We start from the raw sequence: 22,950 nt of genomic DNA, 5'->3' as shown, positions 1-22,950 counted from the left end.
ATCTGGTGTGCCAGGCCATCTTGTCAAAGGTAACAAGACTCTTGATCATCGCTTTCCTGAGCTCTCTGTCTTACGGGGAAGGCCCCTGAGGAAACAGCCTGCAGAAGGCAGTTTTAAACTGGGGCCTGCAGAGGAGTAGGCAGTAGCCAAGTGCAGTGGGGAGGGGAGTCTGTGTTCCTTGCAGAGGGGACAGAGGCCTTCCGTGTGGTCGTGTGTGGCCTCTCTGGGGAAGCACAAGTAGTGGAACCTGGTCTGAGGCAGGCAGGGGCCTCTCTCGAGACGTGGGGGCCATGGAAGGGTCTTGAACCAGGACATACTCTCAGAAGCAAGGTGACCTCTGCTTACTTTCTGGGGCTGCCATAATGAACTACCCAAAACGGGGGCACTTAAAACAACAGAAGCTTACTCTCACAGTTCTGAAGGCAGGAAGTCTGAAATCAAGGTGTTAATAGGACCGTGCTTGCTCTGAAGGCTCTGGGGGAGGATCCTGCCTTGTCCTTTCCAGCCTTTGGTGGCCACTCACTTCCTTGGCTTATAGATCCATTACTCGAGTCATATGGCCATCTTCCTGTGTCTCCACATGTGTTCCCTCTGTGCCTGTGTCCAGACTTCCCCTTTCATAAGGACGCCAGTTGTATTGGATTAGGGCCCACCCTAATGACCTTATTTTAATTGGATCGCCTCTGTACTGGGCCCTGTTTGTAAATAAGGTCGCAGTCTGAGGCCCTGGGGTTGGGACCTGAACACATCAGCTCCAGAGGCCCTGTGGTGGGGGTCTGGCCAGCCCTGCGACCCATCTCACCGGCCTTGTGTGCTCTCCCGCAGAACCGGGCGGTAGGTCGGCCCAAGGGGAAGCTGGGCCCGGCCTCCGCCGTGAAGTTGGCTGCCAACCGGACGACGGCGGGAGCTCGCCGGCGCCGGACGCGATGCCGCAAGTGCGAGGCCTGCCTGCGGACCGAGTGCGGAGAGTGTCACTTCTGCAAGGACATGAAGAAGTTCGGGGGCCCCGGGCGGATGAAGCAGAGCTGTATCATGCGGCAGTGCATCGCGGTGAGTGCGGCGGGGACGCCCCTGGGGGCCTCTCCCCACACCCCCAGAGCAGAGCAGAGCAGGGGTGGAGGCCCTGGCCCTCCTCTGAATCCAGACCCCACCTCCCTGGCTTGTTCTTCTGCTTGTTGGTGCACCTAGTCTCTCCCTTAAAGAGAATGTTCCAGCTGCAGAAACCCTTAGGAAGGGCTCCCTTGTGGGAAGAAAGGGGGCTCTGACCTGTGCCATTTCAGATTCCACATCGCAGGACTTGGGGGGCAGACTTACCTTGCCAGACGGGCCCCTTTTTCTTCACACGCTGATGGTCTTAGAACTCCTTCCTTCCCTAGATGACTGGGTACTTTGAAGTCTCTGCCATTAAAGATGTCAGCCTGTCCTGTCTGTGACCCCACTGCCAACATTTATGGTCCAGTTCATGACGGTTCTGGGCCCTCCCTTCCTTCCTGTCCTGCCTTCAAAGTCAGAGGTCCAGGTGGAAGGTCAGTGCCCTGCCTGAGGGGACTGCCCCAGATAGAGCGGGCTGATTTATGGAGCCCAGGAGCCAGGCTGCTGCAAGCCTGGCCAGCCCGTCCACACTGCCCCTTCTGCCCCCAGCCTTGCTCCAGGATGGGGCAGTGGCCCACACTGACGAGGCATGGTCCCAGGGCTGTCCCTGGATCCCTACAGCACAAACATCCATCCCCGCCTGCCTTCAGCAGGGCGCTGTTCCCAGGTCCTCGGGGTCCTCCCTGCAGGCCCAGGCAGAGGGACAGGATTTGAGCTCCTCCAAGGGCCCAGCCGGCCCTGGGTGTGCCTTCTCTCCTGCTAGGCTGCCCCTCCCGCTCCGAGCCCAGGGACTCCTTCCCCTTCTCCCTCCACGCATGTTGCGTGCGTTTTTGTTTTAGTTTCGAGTTTTGTTTTTATTTATTTTCTTTCTTAAGGTCAAAAACACAACAGAATTTACCATCTTAACCTTTTTTAAGTGTCCAGTACAGTCATATTACCTATATACTCGTGGTGCAAGCTGATCTCTGGAACCTTTTCATCTTGCCAAATGGAAACCCTATATCCATCCAACAACTCCATTTCCCCTCCCCCAGCCCCTGGCAACCACCTTTCTGCTGTCTAAGTGTGCTTGCTTTAGATCCCTCATATAAATGGTATTTCTCCTTCTGTGACTGGCTTATTTCACGGAACATAATGTTCTCAAGGTTCATCTATGTAGTGGCATGGGTCAGGATTTCCTTTTTTTTTTTTTTTTTTAATTCTTTGCCCAATGTGAAGTTTGAACTCCCAACCCCATCAGGAGTTGCGTGCTCTACCAACTGAGCCAGCCAGGCACCCCCAGGATTTCCTTCTTTTTAAAGACAATAATATTCCATCATTTGTATGTGCTGCATTTTCTTTATCTGTTCCTCTGTTGAGGGACATTTAAGTTGCTGCTGCTGTAAATATGGGGGTGCCCAGTACCTCTTTGAGATCCTGTTTTGAATTCCTTTGGGTATATGTCCGGAAGTAGGATTGCTGGATCATATGGTAGCTTATTTTTAATGGTTTCAGGGACCGCCATACTGTTCTCCACAGAGGCGGCTCCAGTGTACATCCTGCCAACAGCAGACAGGTGTTCCGTTTCCGGCACATCCTCGCCAGTACTTGTGATTTACTGTGGTTTTGATACTAAGTGGCTGGATGGAAGGGAGGTGAGATATTTCGTTATGGTTTTGATCTGCATTTCCCTCATAGTTGGTGATGTTGAGCATCTTTTCATGTGTGTGTTGGCCGTAGCTTCTTTGGAGAAATGTTTCTTTAAGTCCTTTGGCCATTTTCAAATTGGATTGTCTGTGTTTTCGTTGGAGTTCTTCATGTGTCCTAGATACTAACTCCTCATCACATACACGGTTCCTAATTATTTTCTCCCATTTCGTGGGTTGCTTTTTCACTCCATTGATGGTTTCCTGTTGCTGTACAGTTTTTGTTGGGTTACTTACCTTTTCAATCGTTACCTATGCCCAGGTTGTTTCAGTAGATTTCAGGAAAGTTGGGAGTCCCCTTGAAATGAAATACAGGTGGTTGTCTGTGTGCATGCCTTTAGGTACATTTTTTTTGGAGTGAGGATCGATGTGATACATTGCATGCTGTCAGGATTTAAGAGAGGTTTTGAGAACAGTGTCCCCTAAAACTCAGCATGTTGGCAGTGACCCAGCACTGTCTCTCCCTCTTCATCCCTGCCCCATCCCTGCCTTGTGTCCCAGGGCCAGTTATGGGACCTGTCTCTGATGTCACCTATGCTTTGCAGCCATGGTGCCTGGCACAGTGAGTGTTGGTTGAAGGAAACCTCGTGTGTGTGTGTGTGTGTGTGTGTGTGTGTGTGTGTGTCCCCCCAACCTAATGTGGCTTTTGTAACTAATAGCAAGTGTACACTTGGCCTGACCGTTGGGGTCGTCCTTACTCTTCTAATCTTTCCACATTGTTGGGGCTCTTCCTGACATGGTTTACCCTCCTCTGACACCTGCAAACCACCTCTCCTCCCTTTCCAGGCCTTCTTTCTTGATGTGCCACTGTCTCTCCTTCCTGTGAGACGCCTTCCCTTCGCACCATCCAGCACCGCCAGCTCAGGCCTGCGTTCCCTTCCTGAGTCCTGCGGTAGCCCTGCCTGTGGTTCTGCCTCCTAGTCTCAGTCAGTCCCTCCCCTCGCCCATCCCATCCCAGACCATCTTCTGGCCACCAGGTGCTCCTCACCCAGCACCCCAGCTTTGGGCTCTCCACGCTTCCGGCCCCGGGTGGTTCGGCCTGCTCCCTGTGGCTGAGTGCGTCTTGCTCTTGCTTCTCTGTCCCTTTTCATGTGGGTTGGAGGTCCCTTTTGCTGTTCCTGCTCCTCACTTCTCTGCGCCTGCAGGAGCCCGTGTTCCCCGTCCTGGGCATCCTGGGGAAAGCAGCCTCTCCCTGCTCCTCATGGCGCTTGCACGTGACTCTCCCGTGTTTTCCTAGGATTCCAGCATGTTCTGTCTTCCTCTTCCCAAACAGCTCGGGGGAGCAGCTGCCTTCCTCGTTACCACTCCCCTTTTGGTGGCTTGCTTCAGGCTTTAGCAGATGTTTATTTAAAGTATTTGTTGAACAAATCATGGCTCTTTTGCCTTCAGTGTTCTATTTACTTGAACTCAAATGTTTGTGCCATTTTATAGACTTTTCACTTAGTAGTGGAGCCTGTATCCCAGCCTTTGTGAAATTCTGTTAATGCAGTTTGATAAAAATGGACTGTGTGCTTCGTCTGCATCCCAAGTACAGGGAGGTGGGTGTGTAAAGGGGAGAGTGTAAGTGGCTTGGCCCTGCCTGCAAAGGGTTTATAGTTTAGGACATCAGTTCTCAAACGCTGTGCTCTTGGGAACTCTTTACCCTCTTAAAAATTATGAGGACCCCTCCCCCAAGAGCTTTATTTACATCGGTTATTATTATTGTATTCAAAATTAAAATGGAGAAGTAAAAATACTTTGAATTCATTTAAAAAGCACAAACTCGGGGCACCTGGTGGCTCATTTGGAAGAGGGTATCACTCTTGATCCCGTGGTCATGACTTCGAGCCCCATGTTGAGTGTAGAGATTACTTAAATAAAACTTTAAGTAAAAAAAAATAAAAAGAACAACCCCACTACATGTTAACATAAATGACATTTCTATGAGAAATAACTACATTTTCCAAAACAAAAATGATTAGTAGGAAGGATGGCATTGTTTTATGTTTCTGTAAATCTTTTATGTTTGGTTCATTAGACAAGACCTGCATTTTCATATACGTGTCTGTCTTCGTTCTGTCACAATACGTTGTTTTGGAGCCACTATGTGAGGAGAATGTGGCCTGGTCTCTAGCTGGGAAGGGGCGTGTTTTAGCCATCTTCCCACGTAGGGGCGGAGATCTCGGATCCTCCACCAGAACTTAACAGGTGGCAGTTTCTTAAAGGTTAGTTGCAATGTGGAATCTGAAACTGTATCAATGAACTTGTCATACTGTTACTTTAAAATTCATTAGTCTGTCCTTGCCCCTGGAAAAGCTCATTTGCTCCTGCGCCATGTTACAGCATCACACCTACAACATCACACATGGGGTCATTCGGAAAATACTGGCTCACTGAGTTACACAGGATTTCCAAACACGGGCATACAGTGTTAGACAATGTTTAAAAAAAAAAAAAAAGGTAATAACTACATTTGTTAACACCACCGCCAGTCTCCTCTGAGGGGTCTTTATTACTAGGAAGTTGTCCAGTTCATGGTGACTAGTGTAGGTTTTCCAAAACTCTAATTTTTGTTTTTAAAGTTTGAATTTTACCATTTGCAACAAATGCTATAAGTTTGTTTTTCTGGAAGTGACTGGCTCATTTCATCTTTGAGAAACTTGCCAATACTCTTCTTACTCAGTTGCTCTGTCAAGTAGAATGATGTTCTTTGCAGAAAATGACCAAGTGAGGTCACAACTTAGTCACGAGTGCTTTTCCTTTAGATAGCCATCATCCTTTGGAATGCAGCAGGGGCGCTTGGTGCACACTTCCTATTTTGTAGTACAGAATATTAAAAGGTTGTGTACTCAAGGGTCGAAGTTTTCATAAAATTAGTAATTTTTTACTGCTTCATCAAGGACCTTCTTCAGTCCACCTGGTGGTCTCTGTGTATTGAGTGTGTGACAGGGACAGGCTCCTCCTGTCCTGACAGGACCGGCGGTTTCACTCACCAGTGCAAATGTCAGCATAGCTGAAAAAGGCAGATAGCATCTTAGTGTTACTCTGAAGATAGTTCTGACCCTGCCGACTGCCCCGTGCAGGTTGTGGGGACCCTGGAGTCTGCGGACGTGCTTTGATGGCCGCTGGCACTGCACGACGGCCTCGGTCCCCACAGGCCTGGGCTCCGTTCTTGCCCCACCTCCTCCTTCAGGTCTTTACTGGGGTGCAGCGCTGTCCCTGACCTCCATGTTCCGAAGGAGCCCCTTCTGCCCCTCACCTGGCCCTCTGTTTCTCCATGTTTCTCGTCACAGCACCTAGTGTTGATCTTCATTTGTCTGTCTCCCTCCACTAAAATGTAAGCTCAGGATAGTGGAGATTTTTGTATTTTCCAGTGCCATTCCCAGCATTTAGTATCTGGCACATAGAGATAGTAGCCTGATGAGTATTTGAATGAATGAATGAATGAATGAATGAATGAATGAAAGAAAGAAAGAAAGAAAGAAAGACAGGCAGGCAGTGCCTAGGCCAGTTCTCTGCCATCTCCTGGCCTTTGATCGCTAACTCCGCTGTGCTCTCTCTGGCCCTTCAGCCAGTGCTGCCCCACACCGCCGTGTGCCTAGTGTGTGGCGAGGCAGGGAAAGAAGACACAGTGGAAGAGGAAGAAGGAAAGTTTAACCTCATGCTCATGGAGTGCTCTATCTGCAACGAAATCATCCACCCTGGATGCCTTAAGGTGAGCGCTCCCAGCGGGGTCTGACTGGGCTGCCCGGCACCCTGCTGAGCGCCGCTAGTGGTGCTGATGCTGAGGGACAGTGAGCTTCCTTCCGCAGACGGCCTCCGAGTCTGGGAGGTTCTGAGGGTCAGATAACAAGCCGAGGGCAAGAAGGGTCTGGAGTCTCTCAGACCTCCCACCCGTGTCTTGGAGGGAATAAACACATTCCCCCCACCTCCCAATACGACAGAACCACAGAGAGTTCCCAGAGTCTTGCACCAAGACCAGAGGGAGAGACCAGAGGTTGGGCTGCTCGCTGGAATCCTGGCTTGGGGCTTTGGGGAGACGAAGCCTGGACCTGAGGGGGCAGACCCTGTAATGACAGGTGGCTGCACTGGTGTCCCTGTGTGCCAGGAACCTGCTCCTTGGTGTGCCAAGGGCAGGGCTGCCTTCTTGTGGGGACCACTGTGCTGGGCCTGCCTGTCTTAGGCAACAGGTTCTACCTCTGCAAAGAGACTGCTCTGGGCTTGTCCCGGGAGAATGTCGTCATATCTGGCCTCAGCCCAGGTGTCAGCCTATGTATATCTTTGTGGTTGGTTTTTTCTTTTTTTCATGTTTATTTATTTATTTTGAGAAAGAACATGAGCAAGGGAGAGGGGGAGAAGGGGGGGAGAGAATCCGAAGCAGGCTTCATGCTTAGCACGAGGCAGACATGGGGCTCGATCTCATAACCAGGAGATCATGACCTGAGCCAGAATTAAGAGCCGGATGCTTGACTGACCGAGCCACTCAGGGGCCCCATCTGTGTGTTTTAGAAAGACTGAGGTGGGGTTGCTCCACAAATTACCTCAGCTTGGAAATGCCTCTTTCCCCGGTGGCTCGTCTCGAGGCTCATCTCCTGCACACACCTCACAGTCTGAGGGGGCGCTGTGATCGTTCCTGGCTTTGGAAGGCAGGCCTCGTGTTTTCGTTGCCTGGTTACTTCTATCTCCCAGATCAGAAGCTCCTCGAGGGCGGGCACAGCACCTCTGTGTTGCTCACACGTAGCACTCGGTGCTGCTAAATGACTGAACAGGCCCTGGCCCTTGGCTTCACCTGGGTTACCTCCCTGAATTACTGGAGGACGGTGGTGAGACAGGTACATTCCGTGGCATGACGGAGGGCACTGGCCGGCGGGGATGGCAGAGCTAGTAAGAGGCAAAGTTAGCGTTTGACCCCTGGCCTGCATCCGGAGCCACCTGTCTTAACCACCTTTGTTTTCTCTTGATCAAGGATGGGATAGCAGTGACATTTGGGAGGGGGCTGTTGGTGTTCCTGGCAGATGTGGCATCTTCTGCCCCCTCCCTGCTTGCTGACTGGCGTGTGCCCTTCGCAGATTAAGGAGTCAGAGGGCGTGGTCAACGATGAGCTTCCAAACTGCTGGGAGTGTCCAAAGTGTAACCATGCCGGCAAGACCGGGAAAGTGAGTGCCAGGCTCTAAGTCCCAGGGGTCAGCCTGGGAGGGGCGGACCTTGGCCTTGCCAGATGCAGCGCCACCAGGAGCTGTGGGCCCGTGGGGTGCCGCGGGTTCCTGGAGGGGGGCAAGTCCAAAGATATACAGTTTGTTCGTTTCTTCTTTTTGGCCTACAAGCAAAAGCGTGGCCCTGGCTTTAAGTATGCCTCCAACCTGCCTGGCTCCCTGCTTAAGGAGCAGAAGATGAACCGGGACAACAAGGAAGGGCAGGAGCCTGCCAAGCGGAGGAGTGAGTGTGAGGAGGCGCCTCGGCGCAGGTCGGACGAGCACCCCAAGAAGGTGCCCCCGGATGGCATCCTGCGCCGAAAGTCAGACGATGTGCACCTGAGGAGGAAGCGGAAATACGAGAAGCCCCAAGAGCTGAGTGGACGCAAGCGAGTACGCAGCAGGAGGAGCGGGCAGCAAGGGGTGGCCTGGCTGGTCCCTGGTGCGGGGCGCACGGGTGGGGGCGGGGAGAACTCGGGGTCCTGGCCTCTGGCTGCCCTGAGCACGTCACATAAGTCCCGAGAGCCCGGCCCAAAAGTAAGGAGGGGAAAACCAGCGAGTCACTCCTCTTCCCACCCCTTTAGGCCTCGACGCTTCAAACGTCCCCCGGTTCCTCCTCTCACCTCTCGCCGAGGCCCCCTCTAGGCAGCAGCCTCAGCCCCTGGTGGAGATCCAGTCTCACTTACTTCCAGCAGCAGGTGCTCCCACGTCACCCCGCCCTCCCAAGGCCCTGGGGACTTGCGAGTCCTGGCCACCCTGTGCCCCTCCCCTCCCGCCCCTGCGGCCCTCTGGCCCTCTGGCCCTCCAGCCCCTTGCCGCAGCCGTTCATCTGTGCGCCGCAGCTTCCCGGGCCCCAGTCCTGGATCGCTGGCTGGTGGTTCTGGCGTGGGGCCTGAGAAGCTGAAGCTGCCGCGGGGAAACCCTGTGGATCTGGAAACCTCGGAGGACCTGGCAGTCCCGCTCCGCCCAGCGGCTCTTCCCGCTTCAGCCACGAGGTGGCGCCTGGTTGTTGTTCCCTAGCTCCAGCCATTAAGGCTCCGCTGGGAGCCCCACAGGCCCCGCCTCCAGGACTGGCTCCCAGAGCTAAGTCCAACCTCAATGGGCGAGTGCACACCTCAGGGGCTGCCCAGGGGTGGGAGGTCAGTTGGGTGGGAACAGGTCGACCATATTTCTCCGCTTCCAACTTCTAAAAGCAGCAGGCAGGGTCCACTGTGTTTCAATCTCTGTGGAGGAGATGGGGTTTGTGGGAAAGGTGGCTCTCCAGCCCCTACACTAGGGACTGTGGACTCACGGCAGGGGTGGGGGGGGCAGTGTAGAGGGGACCGAATCCCACAAACCCTGGGCACAAGCTCTGCATGCTTTCTTTCCTGTAACAGCTAAAACCTGGCAAAGAAGATAAGCTTTTCAGGAAAAAGGTACCGCCTCCCAACCCCCCGCCCCCATGCCTGCTCCCTGGTCAGTGGGTCCCACTCTGAGGGTGGGGAAGCAGCTCTGAGCCTAGGGGCTTAGCTGCCCTCGCTCCCCCTCCTCCCTAGCGGCGGTCCTGGAAGAACACGGAGGACCGGATGGCTCTTGCCAACAAGCCTCTCAGGCGCTTCAAGCAGGAGCCAGAGGATGACCTGCCCGAGGCGCCCCCCAAGGCCCGGGAAAGCGACCACTCCCGCTCCAGCTCCCCTACCGCTGGGCCCAGCACCGAGGGGGCGGAGGGCCCCGAGGAGAAGAAAAAGGTGAAGATGCGCAGGAAAAGGCGGCTTCCCACCAAGGAACTGAGCAAGGAGCTGAGCAAGGAGCTGAACCAAGAGATCCAGAAGACCGAGAACAGCCTGGCCAACGAGAACCACCAGCCCATCAAGTCAGAGCCCGAGAGTGAGAGTGAGGAGCCTAAGCGCCCCCTGGGCCTCTGTGAGCGCCCCCACCGCTTCAGCAAGGGGCTCACCGGCACCCCCCGGGAGTTGCGGCACCAGCTGGGACCTGGCCTGCGAAGCCCACCCCGTGTCATCTCCCGGCCCCCTCCCTCCGTGTCCCCTCCCAAGTGCATCCAGATGGAGCGACACGTGATCCGGCCGCCCCCCATCAGCCCCCCACCTGACTCACTGCCCCTGGATGATGGGGCGGCCCACGTCATGCACAGGGAGGTGTGGATGGCCGTCTTCAGCTACCTCAGCCACCAAGACTTGTGTGTCTGCATGCGGGTCTGCAGGACCTGGAACCGCTGGTGAGGGGCTGAGCTTGGACGGGGAGGTGGCCAGGGACTGGCCCTGTGTTGGGCTCCAGGCTAAGGCTTAGACTAGACCAGGAATGGCACATGCTGGTATGTGTCTCCATTTAAGTCACATGATTGTCTTTCTTTCCTTGTAAGTTCAGTCCAGCTTAATTATTCTTCTCAAAGAGTTCCAGGTGGCTACAGCAATCTGGTCACGCTGGTCTTGTCAGAAGAGGTGAACCTTATCTGTTTGATTCAGCCCGTGGAAGAGGAACTGAGGACCGGGTGGAGTCCTTGTCCTTAAAGAGCCCAGGTTAAAAGCAAGTGTTTCAGTTTCCGATCTTAGTTTCGGCGTTGATATATCCTAGCTTTCTGGCCTTTGCCAGGTTACTTACCTTTATCTGAAAAGGTCATGATACGATGTCTGCCTGGAGCCTACTGTGAGAAGTGGTGTGGAGGGGGTACGGTAGAGCCCAGGAAAGACTTAATGAAGAGCAGGTACTGGCACCTTCCCTGGGGGCCTGGGACAATCAGAGGAAAGGTGCCCAGGTGTGGGCAGGACAGGAGTGAATCAGAGAAGGATCCAGAAGGTGGAGTTAAGGAGCTCCCCCTTCTCCGAATGTGGTAGTGGGGTGACTTGTCACAACGATGCAGGGGACTTGCTCCAAGTCTGACGGTGCCCCCTCTGCTGGGCCTGGCCCCCAGGTGCTGCGATAAGCGGTTGTGGACCCGCATCGATCTGAACCACTGCAAGTCCATCACGCCCCTGATGCTGAGCGGCATCATCCGGCGGCAGCCTGTCTCCCTGGACCTCAGCTGGACCAATATCTCCAAGAAACAGCTGAGCTGGCTCATCAACCGGTTGCCTGGTGAGCACTGGGCCAGGGACCCGGAAGTACAGTGGTGGGAGCTGGGGTGCATTGCCTGACCTGCCAGCCCTCCCCCTGTCCCCTAGGGCTCCGAGATTTGGTGCTGTCAGGCTGCTCGTGGATCGCCGTCTCAGCTCTCTGTAGCTCCAGCTGTCCGTTGCTCCGGACCCTGGATGTCCAGTGGGTAGAAGGACTAAAGGACGCCCAGATGCGGGATCTCCTGTCCCCGCCCACAGATAACAGGCCAGGTGAGTGGCCAGGCCCAAGGAGGTCAACATGGAGGTGGTCTGAGCAGGCTGTGCCGTCGGAGCTGGTTTTCACTACAGGCCCCGGCCGGTGCGCGGGCTCTCCAGCCTTCTCTGGTCCCAGCCCTTTCCCAGATGTGTCGTGTTCTCACTGAGCTTCAGACAGAGAAGGGAGCACTGAGAGCAGAGGCTTCTTTGCACACCCAACACTTCACTGAGGGAGCTCTGCATGTGTTCTGACTACTTCTCTGTTAACTTGTCCTTCGTTGGCTTCAAGCTTCCGTGAGCACGGGGTCGGTGTAGTTGGAGATGAGCTCACAGGATGGAACCTTCCTGGCTTGGGTTGTGAGGGTCGTTGCTCCCTGCCTGGTGGGGAAGAAACTCTCGTGATCAGAGATGCTGTGCTGTCTCTGCTCCATTTGGCTGAGGACCACAGGGTAGAGTGTGGGCTGTTTCCAGACGTTTGATTTATCAAGAATTCAGAAGTATGAGAGTTGATGGGGATCCCTTATATTTTTAAACGCGGGAACCAGTTTGGGGAAACACTCAATGGCTAAGTGAAACCAAAGTGTGACCCATGGCCGGTAGGCCTTCTAGAGTGTTGGTCAGTGTGACCACATGTCCCTCAGTCAGGCTGACTCATGCTGCCTCTCTCCTTCCTGCCCTCTCAGGTCAGATGGACAATCGGAGCAAGCTCCGGAACATTGTGGAACTTCGTCTAGCAGGCCTGGACATCACAGACGCCTCCCTGCGGCTCATCATACGCCACATGCCCCTGCTGTCCAAGCTCCACCTTAGTTACTGTAACCACGTTACCGACCAGTCCATCAACCTGCTCACTGCTGTGGGCACCACCACCCGGGACTCCTTAACTGAAATCAACCTATCAGGTCAGTCGGGGGCACCCAGCAGGGTCTGCCTGGCACCCTGGGGGACAGGCTGGGAATGTCACATTTGTGTCCCTGCCATTACAGGGTCATAGTGTCAGGGCTGGGACACACCTGTAAACAAGACAGGCACGCAGCCTAGGCTGGCGGAGAAACCGCGAACACAGGAGTTGTTACTGGATTGGTAATGACTGCTGCCAAAAAGCGAGTGCCGGTGGCAGTGAGCGCACGTCGCGGTGGTCCCTGCCTCCCAGCACGGGCGTGAGGAGCTTCTCCCCGGGGTGCGCGCAAGCCAGGCCGGCTCTAGAGGCGGAGAGGGGAGTGGCGGGCGGTGAGGCCAGGCGGGCTTTGACCCCTGCAGGAGCTAGGCGTGTGCTGCATGGTCCTCGCTCGTGTGGCCCTGCTAGCCAGGGGCCTGTCGGAGAGAAAGCCCCACACTGTGCCACTGCGGCTGTGTCCGTGGCGTCCTCGCTCCCTCTCCTTGCCCGCGGGGCTGGCGTCGGTGTGACGGCCCTGGGGTGTGGCTGGCGGGGATGGCTCAGGCTTTGGATGTGGGATTCACACAAGCCCTCAAAAAATGCTTTCTTCTCCAGAAATTAGCAACTAGTAAAGGCTACCTTCACCTCACGCTTGGTAGCTAAACAGCGTCCTGTCAGCCATGCCGCCCTTGAGGAGTGGGAGGTCTGGTGGTACGAGAGAATTCTGTGCCGTGGAGGCAGAAAGGAGAGGAGAGCCGGGCTGGGCTGAGGCTCCGGGCTCCGCTTGCGGGCCACACGCGTGCCGGGGCTGCACTGTGGACAGGGGCCCGGGTGTGGCTCGGTGTTACAGCCACTCTTTACTGCCGTTGTCACCCTGCGCGTGCCGTCCTATGTACAGATTCGTGTTTGCTTTCCCACGAAGCTCGCCCCTTCGCCTCCGTACAGAGATGTCTGCGCTCCTTCTGGGCGGTTCTGCGTGGGAAGGCAGACCTTGGGACCCAGTCTCTTCTAGCGTCGTTGCTTCTTAAAGTTTTCCTTTGCCATCAGTGTAACTAGTTAATGTAAAAATAAGTCTGTGGCACAACATAGAGGACAGTTGGCCTGCTCAGGATCTATGAACTTGAAGGATCTGGTAACAAAGTCAAGTCAGAGTTGTCTAGCTTTTTTATTCAGGCTGAATGTTCCTCTAGGTTATTTATTTTGGTGCCCACACCCTACCAGACAAGCACCTTAAATTTTCTCCCCGTGTCTGTCTCTGTGCTTGCACACGGCACACCTGTGTTGCTAGTTTTTGGTTTTCTTTTTCCGTTCCGGCGTTCCGTACTTCCTGGCTCGCTGTGTGGAACACGGGATTGCCCCTCTTACATCCTCTTCCCCCTTATCTTTCTAATTCATGCTTAAGTTTCTTTCTGTGGCCACAGAGCTACTGTCCACTGTTGAACTAAATAGCGTATTAGGAGTACATTTCCTAATTCCATTTCCCTTCTTGTACAGATTTTCTTTTTCCTAGAGTTAATCATTGCCTCTTTTTTGTTTTGTTTGCTTAGTCTCTAAGCAGACTCTTCAGCAGACCTGAACACTGTTCTTCCCACACACACACTCCTCTCTGTGGCCCCGACCACTTGTGTGGGGTTTTTTTATGAATGTTTATTTTTGTGAGAAAGCGAGCATGCGAACTGGCGAGGGTGAGGGGAGCAGAGGACCCAAAGCAGGTTCTGCGCTGACACGAGAGAGCTGACATGGGGCTCGAACTCCGGAACCTCGAGATCACGAGCCCAGCCAAAGTCAGGCACTTACCCGGCTGAGCCCCCTGGCGCCCCAGGCCCTGGCCGGTGTTTTGCAGGAGCCCTGCCTCCTGGACTTCGTTCCTCCCTGTTTCCTCCTCCCAGACTCCTGCCTGCTGCCCAGCTGCCAGCCTAGACAGTCCCTTGGTCTGTGTCTTGTGTAGGGTTCCCATTTTCCTTGACCCCGTGTTTTTTCTTGCCTTCTTGCCTCTCTGATTTCGTGGAGGACATCTAGACCCGGTGTGTCCAAAAATGGGTTTATTATCCCCTCACACTGAACTGATAGCTGGATCTGGGAACTGTGTGGTTTCAAAAAGTGGGTGCTCTTCTCTGCTTTCAGAGTCCAAATCCGAATCCATCTGATTCTTCTTCCTTCACTGAATATTTTCTCTAATCGGAAATTTGTTAGTTTCTAGTTTTCTGTAATTGTTGGTGATCACCGAGCCCTGCTTTAAATCTGTTTTCATCTACCACACTCATGAGCCCTTTTGGGCTTTCAACCTAGAAAAAAATGTCCTTCCGTTCTGGGAAATTCATTGAATTATTTCTCAATTTCCTTTTCTTCTGTTTCTTCTTTCTCTACTAGCACCCTGGGACCTTTTTTCCTTTTGTTTTCTATCTGTTGGTCTTCTCATTTTTCTAAGAGTTTCTTTTCACTTCATCACACAATTCATTTAGTGAGTTTTTTACTGTTGTTTATATAGGTCAAACAGTCAAAACATGGGCAGTTTAATATGGTTCAATATTTTAAAAAGTTTTTTTTTTTTTTTTTTTAATTTATTTTTGATACAGAAGAGACAGAGCATGAGAGGGGGAGGGTCAGAGAGAGGGAGACACAGAATCTGAAACAGGCTCCAGGCTCTGAGCTGGCTGTCAGCACAGAGCCTGATGCGGGGCTCGAACCCACGAACGTGAGATCTGACCTGGGCCGAAGTTGGAGGCTTAACCAACTGAGCCACCCAGGCGCCCCTTAAAAAGTTTTTTTAATGTTTACTTTTTAGACACATCACAAGCAGGGGTGGGGCAGAGAGACAGACACACACAGAATCCACAGCAGGTTCCAAGCTCTGAACTGTCAGCACAGAGCCCGGTGTGGGGCTTGAACTCGGGAACTGCGAGATCATGACCTGAGCCGAAGTCAGATGCTTAACTGAGTCACCCAGGTGCCCCTCAACTGATATTTTTAATATTACAGTTATATCTTAGACTCTGAAGCCTCCCTTTCCCCTCGATCCCCCCCTTTCTGTTATCTGAGCTTTTTTTTTTTTTTTTTTTTTAAGTAATCTTCACACCCGAAGCTGGAGCTCAAACTCAAAACCCTGAGATAAGAGTCTCACGCCAGCTAGGCCAGCCAGGTGCTCCCACTCTCTGAACTTCAGCAGAGTGGCTTTTTTTTTTCTTTTTTAGTTTATTGAGACGGAAACCGAGAATGAGTGGGGGAGGGGCAGAGAGAGAGGGAGACAGAAAATCTGAAGCAGGCTCCAGGCTCTGAGCTGTCAGCACAGACGCAGGACTCGAACCCACGAACCATGAGATCATGACCTGAGCCTGAAGTTGGACGCTTAACTGAGCCACCCAGGGGCCCCAGCAGAGTAGCTTAAGGACATTGATAGCTTAATTTTCTTCCTGGGTTTACATTGTTTCCTTCGAACACAGTCAGTGGCCCTCATAAGAGATCCTCCTCGGCCTTAGTGTCCGCACTGAGGTAATCAGAGGCCGGTGCCACACATTGGACGTGCTCTGCTGTGGGCGTCAGTCATTGTGTGGTCAGCGTGGGTGCTTTCTTTGGGGGAAACCAAGAGATCTTTCGGACTTTTCTCTCGAGCTGGTCAGGATTCTGCTTGACCTCCCAGCTGGAGGGTGCAGGCCGGCCTGCCCGGTGTCCTGGGCCTGGCAGGGAAGGGCGCTGGGGGTCTCCGCAGCAGGTAAGCTTGCCCCTGGACCCTGATTTTGACTGGGTGCCCCAGCCTGGCGCCCAGACCAGAGACTTTCTCTCCGTTAACATCAGCGACTGAAACTCTGCTCTTCTGCAGCTAGGGAGTCAAAACATCCACCTATTGAGCTCCTTGCTTAGCTCCACTTCCAGTGTGCCTGGTTTATTTCACGTTTTATTTATTTTTGAGAGAAATCGAGCACGAGCTGGGGAGGGGCAGAGAGGAGACACAGCATCCGAAGCAGGCTCCAGGTTCTGAGCTATCAACACAGAGCCTGATGTAGGGCTCGAACCCATGTACTGGTAGATGATCATCTAAGCCAAAGTCAGATACTTAACCGAATGAACCACCCAGCCACCCCTCTAGTGTACCTGTTGTTTCTCCTGCCTGAACCTTTGGGGTGTTTTACAGAATGAATCTGCATTTCTACTTTCCCTTCAGTCTATTTAGGTTAAAACTTTCTCAAATCTACTATGTTATCTCTTTAACTTAGAAAATTAAAAAATTATTGTGGTAAAATACATAAAATTTACCGTTTAAGTATACGGTCCACTAGCGTTTAACTTCATTTCTGTTGTGTGCAACCCCCACCACCCATCTCCAGAACTTTCTCTTCACCCCATTAGAAACTCTGTATCCGCAGACTAACTCCCCATTCCTCTTTGCCCCAGCCCCTGACAGTCACCAGGTTGTCTCTGTAAACTTGACTTTAGGGACCTCATGTAAATTATACAACAGTGTTTTGTGTGTGTGTGACTGGCTTGTTATAATTAGCATAATGTCCTCAAGGTTCATCCGTGTTGTATCAGGTGTCAGAATTTCCTGTCTTTGTAAAGCTGAATAGTATTTCATTGTATGTATAGACCCAGTTTTATTTATTCATCCATCTGGACAGTTGGGTGGCTTCCACCTTTTGGCTGTTAGGACCACTGCTGCTGGGAACACGGGTGTACAAATCTCTGTTCAAGTCCCTGCTTGCGGTTCTTTTGGGTGCACACCCAGACGGGGCCGAGTGGAATCATACGCTAATTCTCAGTTTAGTGTTTTTTGAGGCGCCACCATATTGTTTTCGATAGCAGCTGCACAATTTTACATTCCTGCTAACAGTAGACAAGGGCCCCGTTTTTTCCACAGTTGCCTGCTGTACTGACTGAACCGGCCAGGTGCTCCTCAGTGTAGTTTTGACTTGGATTTTCCTCGTGAAAAGGAAGTTCCAAGTTCCAAATTGAAAATAAAAGCCCTACTTTTTTTTTTTTTAAAGCATCTTTTTATTTATTTACTGTTTGTGTATCATCTTTGGGAAATGTCTATTCATGTCCTTTTCCTGTTTTTTAATCAGGTTGTTTGTGGATTTTTTTGTTGAATTGTAGGAGTTCTTTATATATTCTGGGTAGTAATCCCTTAACAGGACACAGGATCTGTAAATATTTTCACCCATTCTGTGTATCTTTTTCACTCTTGATAATGTCCTTTGCACAAATGTTTTTAACTTTGATTTAGTTCAGTCTGTTTGTTGTCTGTGCTTTTGCTGTCATGTTTATGAAACAGGACAAATTTAAAGATTTTTCCTAAAAGAGTTTTATAGTTTTGGCCCCTATATTTAGGTCTAAAGAGTTTTGAGTTAAGTTTACAGATGGTGTGAGGTAGAGGGTCCATCCTCACTCATTTGCATATGGATATCCAAGTTTCCCAGAAGCATTTGTTGAAAGATTTGTCTTTTACTTACTGTGGTTGTGGCACCTTGTTAGAAATCATTTGAACGTTCAAGGGTTTCATGCTTAGGCTGTCAGTTGGTCTGTATGTCGTCCTTAATGCATTAACACATCCTTTGGCTTTGAAGTAAGTTTTGAAATCCAGAAGTAGGAGTCTTCCAATTTTGTTTTCAAGGCTACTTTGGCAATTCAGGATCCCTTATACTTCTCCATGAATTTTACGATGATTTTTCTATTTCTGCAGAAAACGCATTGGTATTTTATAACAACTTCATTGAATCTATAGGTTGCTTTGAGTTGTGTGGCCTTTTTAACAATATTAAGTCTTCCCATGAACCAGGGATCTCTCTCCCTTTATATCTTTTTTTTTTTTTTTAATGTTTTTTTTATTTTTGAGAGACAGAGAGAGACAGCATGAGCAAGGGAGGGTCAGAGAGAAAGGGAGACACAGAACCGGAAGCAGGCTCCAGGCTCTGAGCTAGCTGTCAGCACAGAGCCCGACGTGGGGCTTGAACCCACGAACAGCGAGATCATGACCTGGGCCGAAGCCGGATGCTCAACCAACTGAGCCACCCAGGGGCCCCTCTCCCTTTATATCTTTAATTTCTTGTAGCAGTGTTCTTAAGTATTCAGTGTACAAGTCTTTCACTTCCTTGGTTAACCTTATTAAGTATTTTATTCTGTTTGATACTGTTGTAAATGGAATTTTTTCAGATTATTCCTCGCTAGTGTATAAAAATGCAGCTGATTTTTGGGTGTTGATTGTGTATCCTGCAGACTTGGCTGAACTTTATTCCTTTATGCCACCGCTAAACCTGGGACTTCAGAAACCCAGTGCTAGCGCGGGCCTCCTGCTTCTATCACAGTGTGCCTCTCCTGTTTTCATTGCTACTCACCAGAGAAGTGCAAATGCAGATACTAGTGATGACAGACAGGTCTTGAGATGAAGGAAGTCATCTGGCCAAAGGGGGTCTCTGGCATTGAAGCCAGAGAACTGTGGATTCAGTTCTCAAACAAGAGAGGGTGATAAAAACGCACAAGTGGGAAGAATTATGTGGCTGAGGAACGTGTCGGGGGGGCGGGGATGAAGGATTCTAAATTCTGGGTTTGCTCACTGTAGCCAATCTTGGCAGCCCTTTGTAGCACCTTGGGGTTTTCTGGATTGTTTCCAATAACCAGTGAGGGGGCTCCCAAGCATGCTGTCCCTCGCACCAAAGCTCTGGTGCCCCCACGAGGAAAAAGGATCCCAAGATGGCCAGAGAGGTGTTCTCCGTCCCACCCTGTGCTTCCCGGCCCTGGAGTGGATCTGAAGGGAATAAGCAGATGCTATGTGATATAAAGTGTGGCCCTAGCTTTGTTAAACAGCACAGACAGGGGACCTACTGATGTGAGAATATATGCATGTAAAGAAGCAATGGTAAGATCCTAAGTGATTTCCCCTCAAACGGTCTGAATGCTTTTCAGGCCTCTATTAACCTTTATAATCTGGTCGATGAAACCATATTCCTCATTTAAAGAGCTGTCAGGCAAGTGCAGTTTTCCCCAGGGCCCGAGGCGCCGGAGAATGCTCTTGGGCCCCGTCCTGTGTCTTCCTTGCTCGGGGTCGGGGGGCCCAGGGGACCTGCGGTCTCTGCAGTTCCTCCACCTCACACGGTCCCCTCTTCCCCGCAGACTGCAATAAGGTTACTGACCAGTGCCTGTCCTTCTTCAAACGCTGTGGAAATATCTGTCATATTGACCTGCGGTACTGCAAGCAAGTTACCAAGGAAGGCTGCGAGCAGTTCATAGCTGAAATGTCCGTGAGCGTCCAGTTTGGGCAAGTGGAAGAAAAACTCCTACAAAAACTGAGTTAGTCCAAGGACAAGTATGTAAATAAGGGCTGGGTGGGGGGAGGGGTCATGGCAGGGGGAAGGGAAGAAACTTTAAAAAAAAAAAAAAAAAGTAGGGCTTTTATTTTCAATTTGGAACTTGGAGCGACAGACCACAGAACGATTCCATTTGCAAGTCTTGCCGAGGGAGAAGCCGCTCCCCCACCTGCTCCGGGGATGCGTGAGCTGGACGCTTTCCTTTGGTCTGAGTCACAGCCGCACTGCTTTCTGGCCCATTTCTAAGGCGGCCTCTACCAAGAAGACATTCCGGCTGGAGAGGAGGACGCTGCAGAGATTCTCCTGCGGAGGCCCGAGCTTGGGGCTTTTGCCCGTGGTGGGGTTTCGTCTTGGACGCCTCGGTCCTCGCAGCTCCAGGGCTGGGGTCAGCGTAAAGCGGACCACGCACCACGTCTGCCGTCTTGACATTGTTTGGTTTTGTTACATCTTACATTATGCAGAACTATTTTTGTACAAATTGTTTAAAAGTTATTTATGCAAGGTTTGAATGCATACCTGTGTTTTTATTGTTTGAGATTGCCAACTTCCCTGGTTTCCCTGAGGTAGGAGAGCGCACAGCCTGTCCGTCCTGGGCACAGACGCTCCACCCCCACGTGCCCAGACCCGGCAGCGCAGGCCCAGGCCTTCCTGTTAAAAGCATGTTTAACCGGAAGTTGAGAGCCCGCTTCGGACGTCAAGAATTTCCTAAGCATGTGGATCTGTGTTAATTCTAGTCGAAGTAAGACACTTTGCCAAGTTTCTCTGTACAGAATTCACCTATTTCTCAAAATTTTAAAATCAGACTTCAGCCTTTGCACTCAGGAGGGTTTTGCAGCCAGCGCATGAGCTGTTGTACCTACAGATTAATTTATACGGTGAGTCAAGTAGAATAAATGATCCAACATAGCCATTCTTTTCCTTTTTTCTCTCCTTTGAAGGGAGTTGAGTTCTCGTTCAAGGTTTAGAACATGGCTGTCTCCTAGTTGTAAAGTTACGCCTCCATAAGTGCCATTGTTGTAAGGTGTTGTTTTCCTAGACCTTCCCGGACGCGGTTTTACCTTTGTTGAATTTGTATAAACAATTGTACAAAAAAGCACGCTTGGACTTAGAGAGTTTCTGTTCTAGGAGTGGACTAGAAATTTGACTGAAAAACCCAGAGGCAGTCGGCTCGACACTGGCGTAAACAGCTGCTTACTCCCTGGAGAGAAGCAGTGGCCCCTCAGTCCATGTCTCCCCCGTCCTCAGGGAGAGCTGGGTCAGGACTCGTGAAGGCAGGGGGAGGGCTCCGCCACTCCAGCGGCCCCGGGGAGGGACTCGGTATCAACTGCCACAGGGGCAGGGGGCTTACATGTTGGGGTGCCGCGGACCACCCCTGTGGGAAGTAATTTCCATGGCCGCTGGGCTGTTTCACCGCCGCCGGGGAGCAGGGAGGGCACGTCCGTCTCCCTGGCCTCTCCCTGAAGGCAGCTCATGGGGGCCACACACTGCTCAGCGGCCTCCAGCCGGGGTGGCTGAAGGCACTTGGATAGGACTTCCCCAGCTAGCAGACACGGAAACCACTGGAAGTAATTTTAAATTGTAGAAAAAAAATTTTTTTAACCAACAAGGCCCTGCAACTTCATACTTCTGGTGAATCTGAAAGTGGAGAGAATAACCCAACTTCCTTCCTTGGTAGTATATTGCTCCCCTTTTTTATTCATTTAGGCAAAAAGGTTTTAGATCCCATCTGGTCTCATGCCACCTCCTGTTAGTTTAAACCCAGAGAGCCTTTGACTCCAACTGGAGACGTCTGCGGCTGGTGCACCCCAGAACTGAGCTGGGAGATGCACTTTACTGGGGTCAGCTGAACACTATGGTTTATTTATAGAAACGCCGCTTACCTTTACAAGCCTGCTCGTGCATCCTGGAACACGCGCACAAGAGGCCAAGTTTCCATTTACTTGGCAGCCCGACTTCTGAACTTCCGAGTAAGTGTGAGCCTGATGTCCAGTGAAGACATCCTCTTCCTCGGGACTTGCTTTACGGGTAACCGTGTTCTCCAGGTGAACAGTCCTTGGGGTTAGAGGGCCCCGTTTCCCGTCTCGTTCCCAGGAGGGTGCAGGTTGCCGAGCAGAGGTCGGGGGGAACCGCCAGTGCTGGAGGGACCCAAGGGACACCTCAGAACCACGACTGCAGTCTCTGCAGGCTTGCGGCAGGCTCAGGAGCTCTCCCAGGGGGACTCAACAAACCGGTTAAGGTCATAGCCCCGGACCGTTTCCCTACAGACCTGTTATTTTTAAAAATGAGCTTTACATGAGGCCAGTCTGAGCTAAATATTGCAAAATCCTGCTCTGAATCCATAGACCACAAAAGATAAAGCAAAAAAAGGACTGAGCCAGAGGCATGCTTCGTGGGTTAGGGCACAGCTTCCACTCCTAGAAAACAGGCTCCATCTCTCCTCTTCCAGGGAACCTGAGGGTGACAAAGGATAATACCATGGCATGTCCAGAGCCTCGAGTGCTCTCCTGTACTGTGAGGACACGGGCAAGGAGACCTCCTTGTGCACCACTGTGGACCATCAGACTTTTATGCATAGGTTACCTGTTCAAACAGAAGCAGCACCTGCCAGCTAGAAAATGCACACTGCAGAGAGAAAGGCTGACCCTCCGCCTAACACGTCTGTGTGTGCCTAACTTAGGCTGTGGTTACTTCAGTTGTCAAGCCTGTTAGACTAAAAATTTGTTGGCTATTCACTAAAACAAGATTACTTCACACTACCTTTTAATTTTTGAAAAAAGTTTGATTTATTTTTGTGAGAGAGAATGAGCAGGGGAGGGGCAGAGAGAGAGGGAGACACAGAATCCGAAGCAGGCTCCAGGCTCCGAGCTGTCAGCACGGAGCCCGACTCGGGGCTCAACCTCAAGAACCATGAGATCACGACCTGAGCCAAAGTTGGACGCCTAGCTGACTGAGCCACCATGCACCCCTCAAAACACTTAAAAAAAAAATTCACCATTAAGACTTTCAGTTCTCTTGCTAAAAATAAGTGCCTGAGAGAACATCTATAAATCCAAGAGAAAACATCAAACAAGCTGTTTGAAGCTGAGACCATATGCAGAAAAAACCCCTCCATTTTCTAATTTAAGACAAACCTCTGCTGCTCAGCTTCTCTCAGTTCGTTTACTATCACCCGCCGGCCTGTACTTGAAGACTTCTTTCCACCAAATGAATGATTTGTGGACAAGGTTGAATTTCTGGAATTGACGGTCTGGCAGGTACAGACAGGTAGGCGCTCCTGAAGCTTCAGCAGGGGAGGAGCCTCAGCGGCTCCGTGGGGAGGTCACGATCCGCTTGCCTTACAGCCAGCACCCGCCCTGTGCTCTGTAGGCAGACAGGAGAGAAGGGCGTTTCACATGTCCGCGAGGCCCTGGTTTGCTGGCTTTGACCCTAAGAGTCAGAGAAGGTGGGAAGGTGGGTTTTTCTTCACAACTGGGCCAGCTCTCTCCCCTGTCTGGCCCCCGCTGCAGATCTGTGGAGGGACTTGTG

At 51.6% G+C, this 22,950-nt stretch overlaps 1 protein-coding gene across 6 annotated transcripts in view; it reads left to right on the top strand.

The window, feature by feature from the left end:
- Positions 1-20,521, top strand: part of KDM2B (lysine demethylase 2B) — a 125,478-nt gene extending 104,957 nt beyond the window's left edge. For 4 of the 6 annotated variants that reach the window (XM_029922929.1, XM_029922933.1, XM_029922931.1 and 1 more), the window contains 11 exons: positions 826-1,050; positions 6,328-6,471; positions 7,826-7,912; positions 8,072-8,341; positions 8,533-8,646; positions 9,325-9,363; positions 9,484-10,163; positions 10,857-11,020; positions 11,107-11,268; positions 11,937-12,155; positions 19,232-20,521. In XM_029922929.1, coding sequence (XP_029778789.1) covers positions 826-1,050; positions 6,328-6,471; positions 7,826-7,912; positions 8,072-8,341; positions 8,533-8,646; positions 9,325-9,363; positions 9,484-10,163; positions 10,857-11,020; positions 11,107-11,268; positions 11,937-12,155; positions 19,232-19,413 — 2,286 coding nt within the window. In that variant the 3' untranslated portion in view covers positions 19,414-20,521. The remainder of the gene's footprint in view (positions 1-825; positions 1,051-6,327; positions 6,472-7,825; positions 7,913-8,071; positions 8,342-8,532; positions 8,647-9,324; positions 9,364-9,483; positions 10,164-10,856; positions 11,021-11,106; positions 11,269-11,936; positions 12,156-19,231) is intronic. The other 2 variants (XM_029922930.1, XM_029922932.1) reach the window with 1 other exon arrangement.
- Positions 20,522-22,950: the final 2,429 nt, after the last annotated feature.

Source organism: Suricata suricatta, chromosome 14 (genome assembly GCF_006229205.1).
Source record: "Suricata suricatta isolate VVHF042 chromosome 14, meerkat_22Aug2017_6uvM2_HiC, whole genome shotgun sequence".
NCBI lineage: Eukaryota > Metazoa > Chordata > Mammalia > Carnivora > Herpestidae > Suricata > Suricata suricatta.
This window is presented reverse-complemented; position numbering and strand designations above follow the sequence as displayed.